The sequence below is a fragment of the Danio aesculapii genome, chromosome 2, assembly GCF_903798145.1.
Source record: "Danio aesculapii chromosome 2, fDanAes4.1, whole genome shotgun sequence".
Taxonomy (NCBI): Eukaryota; Metazoa; Chordata; class Actinopteri; order Cypriniformes; family Danionidae; genus Danio; species Danio aesculapii.
This window is the reverse complement of record NC_079436.1, coordinates 56,004,142-56,014,141: the sequence shown is the minus strand read 5'-3', so window position 1 is coordinate 56,014,141 and position 10,000 is coordinate 56,004,142. Positions and strand designations below refer to the sequence as shown.

Genomic DNA, 10,000 nt, shown 5'->3' with positions numbered 1-10,000 from the left:
AGTCAGCGTAGTGATATGGAATTGCAATGCGCTTTAAAACCTGCCGGAACTGCTTTAGCTGTGCATTGACATCACATGTAAAGAATAATAAAATGTTCATCAGCCAATCAGAATCAAGCATTCAACTATGGCAAGCTGCTTTCACATTTAATCAATAACCTGTACTCATATCTATTTTGCATGTCAGTAGTACTTCCTTTTACTTATTATAGATACTAGTATATTTTCCATTAAGTTCTAGTACGTTTTCACAAGATACTAGTACTTATTTGTTACATACTAGAGCTTAATCATTAGATCCTAGTGGTTTTTTTAAATATACGAGTGCTAACTCATTAGACACTTGATATTTTTTATTAGATACTAGTACCTATTAAACAGATACTACTTCTTATTTATTAGAGACTATAGTACTTATTTTAATAGTGACTAGTAACTATTCCATTGTTACTAGTAACAAATGTAAACAGTTTCCATTGCTTTATATGGGGATCTGTCATTGAGATATCAACTATTCAGGATTGACTAGTACCAGTGGTGTAGTCCTAAAAAAAAAAAAGGTGGTGTACTATTACCCACCCAACCCGCCCATGCTGTTTTATCATTTTACCCGAACGTTTCAGCGAGACATCATTCAGCTGACTTCGAAAATTTTTCTTACAGCTGCTGCGGTCGTCAGGGGGCGGGGAAAAGTGCAAAATATAAACAAGAATGCAGCAATTGCAACAAATTACGATGACAGTTAAAAAAAACATTTGGTATACAGTTAAGGGATGCGAATACACGCAAATTAGGGAAGTCTAATCAGCAAAACGTGAGTATACCGAGGGTATACGCAAGTATTGATCCTCAGAAGTCGTAATACCCAAGCAGCTAGTGTAAAAAAGTAGGCATACTGAGTATACGTGCGTATAGCCTCGACTACATCACTGACTAGTACGTATTCCAGTTGGCACTTAGTGGTGTAAAGTAACTAATTACAAATAACTACTGTATTTGAGTAGTTTTTATCAGAAACTGTAATTTGCGAAGTAGTTTTATTAATGTGTGCTTTTACTTTCCCTTGAGTACATTTTTACTGCAGAGTCATTATATTTACTCCACTACTTTCCTTTAATCTGCATCACTACTTTATTTTTTCTTGTCTATGGGGATTAGAAAAATCAGTCCTGTGATTCCTGTCCAATCAAATCACACATAGAAGGTAAATCACCTCATAATGTACTACCTGAAGACATGTGCGATTTATTATTGCAGCAAACTGAAAGCATTAAAAGCGTCCAAGACGTCCAAAATCTTTACACGCATTGACCCAGAGACTGTTTAGATGCATGTCACTGATGAAAAGAAGATGGATGTTTACTGTATGATGACCGAAATGGCCTTAAACACCCAGCAGGCACAACACGTCAACATGACGTCAGATTGACGCTGAACCCCAATATCATGGGGATGTTGCATTATGTTTGGAAATGAAAGTTGGGTTGATGTCAGAACCCAAAGTCAGGCCGACGTCAATGTGTAATGTCCAGCCTAACTCAACCAAATATCAACATCTGATGATGTCACAGCTTGACGTTGTGTGGATGTTACCAATATGACGTCTATCAGACATTGGATTTTGGTTGCCATACCTGACGAATAAATGTCAATATTTGATGTCAACATCCTCCTGAGACTCCGCCCATTGACTTGTGTCCTCAGTAGTGGACGTTGCGTTTTCATGAATTTTCTTTGAATATTTTGAGCAACTCTGTCAAGTCCTGTTGTACTGTTCAGAGGACATCCTGGGCTTTCTAGTGATATGTCATTTGATTGGCTGGCAGCATGCTAGAAACCACTTCTTACACTGCATGCAAAATGGCTGACATACAAAAAAGCACATTTTATTTGAAGGAGATGTAAAATTGAGCTTTTTAAATGTTTATTTACTATTATTATTACATATATTTGTTTATTAAAGTGTCAGGAACAATACATTTAGCTTTCAAAGCTGTTAACTTGTTTGTGTTTCAAAATATCATCTATTTTAAAATGTCCACTATAGTGGACACCAGGACCATCTTAATGTAGGTAATGACTGCATGTTGTAGAGGGCAGAACTGAAGCAGAGAGGATTCTTCATAAGATAGTTGAGGGAGACTCTGATTTAGAGTCAATTAGAGACAATTAGTGAATGACAATCAGTTTTAAATCACTTTTGTTAAATTTGTTTTGGATTAACGTCACTTTTTTTGTTGTTTTTGTTTTGATTTTTTGAGTTCGGCTCTCTTTCAGACTAAACTGTTTCAGGAATTTCAACACAAAAGGAAAAGATGGCTTTTGTTTTGTTTTTGTTACATTAATATTGGATTATTATCCCTTTACAGCCAGATCCTGTACAGTTTTGTTGTCTGATAAAATGGTCCTGTGGTCCACTACAGTGGACATGCTGTAAAATTTTAAATAAACAAAATGTAAAAAAACCTCTAAATTGTAGATTTTTTTTAACCCAAAGGATGAAGGAAATCACAGAAAAAAAAGAAAAATATTCTTCGGGTCTCAGGAGGTTATGACGTTGGTTTAAGATGTTGGGCTCGAAGTTGGATTTTCACAGAGATGCCTAAAGTAGGGCCTGTGGGCCAAAGTTGGCCAATGGTAACCTTTGATTTGCCATCCCATCCTGGGCTTTCTAGTGATATGTCATTTGATTGGCTGGCATGCTAGAAACCACTTCTTACACTGCATGCAAAATGGCTGACATACAAAAAGGCACATTTTATTTGAAGGAGAGAAGTATGTAAACATTTGCTTTTTAAATGTTTATTTGCTATTATTATTACATATATTTGTTTATTAAAGTGTCAGCAACAATACATTTAGCTTTCAAAGCTGTTAACTTGTTTGTGTTTCAAAATATCATCTATTTTAAAATGTCCACTATAGTGGACAACAGGACCATCTTCGTGTAGTTAATGACTGCATGTTGTAGGGGGCAGAACTGAAGCAGAGAGGATTCCTTGTAAGATAGTTGAGGGAGACTCTGATTTAGAGTCTGACAATCAGACATTTAGAGGCAATTAGAGAATGACAATCAGTTTTAAATCACTTTTGTTAAATTTGTTTTGGATTAACATCACTTTTTTTTTGCTGTTTTTGTTTTAATTTATTGATTTCAGCTCTCTTCAGACTAAACTGTTTCAGGAATTTCAACACAAAGGAAAAAAATGGCTTTTGTTTTGTTTTTGTTTACATTAATATTGGATTATTATCCCTTTACAGCCATATCCTGTACAGTTTTGTTGTCTGATTGGCGGTCGTTTGAACTAAAATGGTCCTGTGGTCCACTACAGTGGACATGCTGGTCAAATTAAAAATAAACTAAATGTAAAAAAAACTCTAAATTGTAGATTTTTTAACCCAAAGGATGAAGGAAATAACAGAAAAAAAAGAAAAATATTCTTCGGGTCTCAGGAGGATATGACGTTGGTTTAAGATGTTGGGATCGACGTTGGATTTTCACAGAGATGCCTAAAGTAGGGCCCGTGGGCCAAAGTTGGCCAATGGTAACATTTGATTTGCCATCCCATCTAGGGCTTTCTAGTGATATGTCATTTGATTGGCTGGCATGCTAGAAACCACTTCTTACACTGCATGTAAAATGGCTGACATACAAATAAGCACATTTTATTTGAAGGAGATGTAAAATTTTGCTTTTTAAATGTTTATTTACTATTATTAAATATATTTGTTTATTAAAGTGTCAGCAACAATACATTTAGCTTTCAAAGCTGTTAACTTGTTTGTGTTTCAAAATATCATCCTTTTTAAAATGTCCACTATAGTGGACACAGGACCATCTTAATGTAGGTAATGACTGCATGTTGTAGGAGGCAAAACTGAAGCAGAGAGGATTCTTCATAAGATAGTTGAGGGAGACTCTGATTAAGAGAATGACAATTAGACAATCAGAGAATAACAATCAGTATTAAATCACTTTTGTTAAATTTGTTTTGGATTAACATCACTTTTTTGCTGTTTTTGTTTTAATTTTTTGATTTCAGCTCTCTTTCAGACTAAACTGTTTCAGGAATTTCAACACAAAAGGAAAAAATGGCTTTTGTTTAGTTTTTGTTACATTAATATTGGGTTATTATCCCTTTACAGCCATATCCTGTACAGTTTTGTTGTCTGATTGGCGGTCGTTTTAAACTAAAATGGTCCTGTGGTCCACTACAGTGGACATGCTGTCAAATTAAAAATAAAACTAAATATAAAAACTCTAAATTGTAGATTTTTTTAAACCCAAAGGATGAAGGAAATAACAGAAAAGAAAATTATTCTTCGGGTCTCAGGAGGATATGACGTTGGTTGAAGATGTTCGGCTCGACGTTGGATTTTGGTCACTTTCTAACACAGACGCCTAAAGTAGGGCCTGTGGGCCAAAGTTGGCCAATGGTAACCTTTGATTTGCCATCCCATCTGAATAGAGCTGATGATTGTTGGTGGTTGGGGCGAATGCCTTAGACAGAAATCGTCAATTTGGATTTAGAATTTAATGTAATCTTTTGTTTCTTAGTTAAATTGCTGATCTCAAATTAAATGACTCAATTAAATGTTGTAAATAAATCAGACGGGCGTCACGGTGGCGCAGTGGGTAGCACAATCGTCTCACAGCAAGAAGGTCACTGGTTCGAGCCTCGGCTGGGCCAGTTGGCATTTCTGTGTGGAGTTTGCATAATTTCCCCGTGTTGGTGTGGGTTTCCTCCGGGTGCTCCGGTTTCCCACACAGTCCAAACACATGCGCTATAGGGGAATTGAATAAGCTAAATTGTCCGTAGTGTATGAGTGTGTGTGAATGAGTGTGTATGGGTGTTTCCCAGTGATGGGTTGCAGCTGGAAGAGAATCCGCTGCGTAAAAACATATTCTGGATAAGTTGGCGGTTCATTCCACTGTGGTGACCCTTGATTAATAAAGGGACTAAGCTGAAAAGAAATGAATGAATGAATGAATCAGACTTTTAAAATGCAAATAGTCACTTGACATACAGTTTATCTGACATCTACAAGCATATCAAAGTAAAGGCAGGTGCAGCTCGACTACTGTATTTAACATTAAGCACCATTGTGCTATAAATGGAATTGTTTTTACTGTAATAAGTTCATTATAAAATGTTAAAAAGGATACTGAATTAGATATTAAATATGATTTAAAGCAACGTTTTAAATGTTTTTATATTATCGAATAAATGAGGAAATTCCCCTTGGTTTGGTATCTATTCGGCACACAACCCTCAATTAAGTTTGGTCCCTTTGTAGGAAAAAGTTTGGGCATCCCTGTTCTAACACAACCTAAAATCAACCAAATATCAACGTCGTTATTGGAAATCAAAATAACACTGTCCTTAAACGCTGGCTAGACATTGAATTTTGGTTACCTGATGTTGCCACTGGCTTGCATGGTTCAGGATCTGTAGAGCTGCGCATCAATGGATTTGCTCTTCAGTGTTTGGACTTTCAGTATAGGAACTAAACCACACTGAACTGAACTAAACTGAACTTAAACACTGAAAACTGAACTGACACTGTTTCAATTTACTATGACCTTCTATGTGAAGCTGCTTTGACACAATCTACATTGTAAAAGAGCTATACAAATAAAGGTCAATTGAACTGAATTGATGACACAACCTAAATCTAACCTAATAATAACGTCTTATGACATTGTGTACTGCTGGACAATAACTAAATGCACTACAGAATGTTACGTTTACACACATCCACAAATTACATGTAAATGCACCAGCCTTTCACAGTGCAATACTCACTACTCGAGAACTTTGAAAGGTACTTTTTACTTCTAATTGGAGTAATATTTACAGCAGATACTTTTACTCGCACTACATTTTTAAGCAAGTAATGGTACTTTTACTTGAGTATGATTTTTCAGTACTCTTTGAGACTAGTACATATTGTAGTTAATGATTAGGAAGTAGTACTTAGTAATTGGATACTAGTATTTAATTAATAGATATTAGAACCTATTTATTAGATACTAGTACTTAATTAATATATATATATATATATATATATATATATATATATATATATATATATATATATATATACATATATATGGCTATTTAAAGAACTTTGTTGAATTATAAGATGTTCGTTTGTGGCATTACTATGAAAACCTATTTTCGGTTTTTCCTGCCACCTTTGTTTTTAAGCGTGTGGATTATTCCATTAGATAAAGTCCATAACGGAACACTCGATCAAAGCATCCAAAGACCTTCAACATGTTCAGAAGATATGAGGGAACATTTTCTCCCGCAGCGCCTGCTTTTTATTCCTCCACCCTCGCGCGTTTTACGTCCGCTATGACATCAACCCACAATGCACCGCACTGTTTGCCGTTTACTCCCCGTCTCCACGGCGACAGCGGCGAGCGCGGCCCCTTATGCAAATCAAACCGGAAGAAAACGTCATCTTTGGCCAATCTCAGCGCTCTGAAGTGACATAATGGAATTTTTAGGGATAGAAAACTTGCAAATGCGTACTGACGCCCCTAGATAACACATCTCTCTCGCGCTCCGGGGAAACGACATCATAAAGAAACAACAACGCCATAAATCGCAAGATAACAAAACACATCTAGGTCATTTAAATAAGAATAGTTTGGTGTTTATGTTGCGATGAGTCGTTCGGAGAGCTCGACGCCACACGGCAGGAGAGTGTAGGATGGGAACGCGTCTGCTTCGCATAAACAAGGATATACGCGGAATACTGAGAACAATTATGATGAAGAAAGATATGAGTTTGAACCTGGACGACCAGAACAGCTCCAGCCTGAAGCCAGATCTGAGGGATGCTGAGGGAATACTCAACTCCCCGGATCTGGGGCTCCTCAAGCTGGCTTCCCCAGAGCTGGAACGGCTGATTATTCAGTCCAACGGGATGGTCACCACCACACCGACCTCCCAGTTCATCTACCCGAAATCGGTAAGCGACGAACAGGAGTTCGCTGAGGGTTTCGTCAAAGCGCTGGAGGATCTCCACAAGCAGAACCAGCTGAACGGCGGACCGTGCGTTCCCCCGACGCTCAACAGACTCGCCAGCAGCAGCACCAGCCTCGCCTTAAACGCGGATCTCCCTGTATACACGAACTTGAGCACGTACGGGAGCACCACGGTGAACTATTCCACGGACACCATCCCGTTTCCGCCGCCGCCGCCCGCGCACCCGATGTCCGCGCAGCCGCAGCCGCTGAAAGACGAGCCGCAGACGGTACCAGACATGCAGAGCTTCGGCGACAGCCCGCCGCTCTCCCCTATCGACATGGACACGCAGGAGCGCATCAAAGCCGAGAGGAAGAAGCTCCGGAACCGCATCGCCGCCTCCAAATGCCGCAAGCGGAAACTGGAGCGGATTTCCCGCCTGGAGGACAAAGTGAAGTCCCTCAAGAGCCAGAACACGGAGCTCGCGTCCACCGCCAGCGTGCTGAGGGAGCAGGTGGCGCAGCTGAAGCAGAGAGTCATGAACCACGTCAATAACGGCTGCCAGCTGCTGCCCAACCAAGTGCAGGCGTACTAACATTCACCAGAACTCCTTTATCTGTCAGTGTTTGGGTGGTTGACAAACATTAAGCCTTGGGGTTTGGATACATTCACATTTCCACTGCGCACGAGGAGTTAAAGGTCCCCGTGAAGTGCTTAGAAATGTGCGTTTTTATTCGACGTTTGACAACCGAAACATGAAGAGAGGGCGGGACATACAATAGCTCCTCCCCTTTATAAAAAGCAGCCAATAGCGTTTTGTTTTCATCACAGATCTGCCAAGCGCATCAAATGTGAAGCGTCTTGAAGGGGGCGGGGCTTGTCAGGTACTAGAGAGTATTTGATTGGTCGGAAGATTTGTTGTGAAACTGAAGTATGAGGTGACGTGAATAAAACCGTTGATCCATTTAGGCGGCAAACTGCAAGCTTTACATGTTAATATTCGGTTTTATATCTCTTTAACGCGAATTTTGGTGCCCTCTGGCTTATAGATATCATAAAAACGAATTATACTGATACTAACATCTAAAAAAAACTGTATTTTAGCTTCATGGGACTTTTAAGCTAGTACATTTTTTTACAAGAAAGCACAGCTTCGAGTACCTGCTGGCTTTGATTGAAAAGTCGTTTTTCAGCAGCTAAACTAAAATCCAATTCCGCTGCTAAAAGTAGTCCCTGCCTTGATAAATCATTGCTATGCAGTGATGCAGCGCAGTCTTAGCGGTGTCGTATTTTAGATTCAAGCAGGACTGATAAAGCAGGACTGAACTTTTATATCTCAGTTTGATTAAGCAAGCAGCACTCCATCAGCTGCCTGTGTGCTTGACAGCTGTCAGCCTGTGCGTTGCGCAGTAATGCTCCCTCCTGTTTCGGTTTCCTTCAGGGAACTACTTTCACTTGTGCTTTTGTTGTGAAAATGATCAAATATTTGAATTAAAAATAGTTATAAGCGCCGTCATTCCATATTCAACCAAACTAGCCATACTAAAGCGGACCCATTTCGCAAAGTAGTGGTGTAATATTTTAGCACCAGTTAAAGGGATCGTTCCCCCTAAAAAAAAAAAACACTACTTACTCACGCTCAAGTGGTTAATTTTATTAATTTTTTCTTTTGTTGAAGTTTGTTACTCAGAAGAATGCTGAAAAAAGCAACCATTGACATCCATAGTAGGAACAAAAAAACAATGGAAGTCAATGGCTGATTTCTCCAACATTTTTCAGTATAATTTCCTTTGTTTTTAACACAAGAAAGAAACTCTAAAAGGTTTGGAACGAGTGACTTTTGAGTAAATGATGCCTATAATCTGAGGGAACATGCAATTCTAAGGTTTTTCATAAACATTAAGGGAAAGTCCACTCTTTGTATGAGTCTGCTTTCAGTCTGTGTATGGTTTTGGTTTCTTTTTGAATATTTCCATTGGTGCTGCTTTGAATTAATGTTTAATAAATCATTATTATATTAATTGCTGTAATTTAAATAGAACTTTCTGTCCTCGACTTTACTAAATGTTGCTATGCAACCAAACTAAAGGTTTTTTGTATATTGTTTTTTTTAGCACTACATGAACTCTGCGATGACCAATTAGTTTTAAATCTCTAAATATACACTGCAGTTCTGTTACACTAATTTGATCACAGAAGCAGGTGACAGTATTTGTAAGCACTGAATTGACTAAATCTCTCACTCGCACTGTATCACTATGTTGTTGACAGCTCTCCGCTGATCCGGATGACTTCTTCTGGAGCTGTTTTCTTTGGCACAGCAGCAACAAGCTACATTCCTGGCTATACAGTGTCAGTTATTCAATATGAAGCGCTGTATTAAGAGAATATCATGTTGCATATCATGTTGCATACAAGTGCAGAACTGATGAAGTGTGTCGAGTCAAGAACTGATTTATCTAAACTGTAAAAGAAGTTGACTCAACTTAAAATTTCGAGTCAAGTTTTAAAAAAGCTGTGCAGCAAGTTGCCCCACTCAAAATTTCAATTTTCAAGTTATGTCAGCTAAACGTTTTTCAATTTTCAATTTAAATTTTTTTGAGTAATGGGAACTTTTTTTTCAATCATATTTTTTAAGTAATGTCAACTCAATTTTTTATTTGTATTGTAGATTTTCAAGTAATGTCAACTCAGTTTTTTTAAATTTCCAACTCATATTTTCAAGTAGTCAACTCGATAAAAAAAAAATCAATATATATTTAAGTAATGCCAATTCAATTTCTTTCAATTTTCAACTTATATTTTCCAGTAATGTCAACTAAATTTTTCAACTTATATTCTTTAGTCAACTAATTTATTTCAAATTTTCAACTTATATTTTCATGTAATGTTAACTCAATTTTAAAAATATTCAATGTCAACTCTATTTTTTATTTGCAATGTAGATTTAAGTAATGTCAACTTATTTTTTTCAGTTTTCAACCTATATTTTCAAGTAACGTCAACTCAATTAAAAAAAT

At 37.6% G+C, this 10,000-nt stretch overlaps 1 protein-coding gene across 1 annotated transcript in view; it reads left to right on the top strand.

Annotated features, from left to right (window-relative positions):
- The first annotated feature begins 6,520 nt into the window (after positions 1 to 6,520).
- jund (JunD proto-oncogene, AP-1 transcription factor subunit) overlaps positions 6,521 to 10,000 on the top strand; it is a 4,540-nt gene continuing 1,060 nt past the window's right edge. Inside the window, exon 1 of the mRNA XM_056446037.1 lies at positions 6,521 to 10,000. This exon is cut by the window's right edge and continues 1,060 nt beyond it. Within this exon, the coding sequence (XP_056302012.1) occupies positions 6,724 to 7,575 (852 nt within the window). The 5' untranslated portion in view covers positions 6,521 to 6,723 and the 3' untranslated portion in view covers positions 7,576 to 10,000.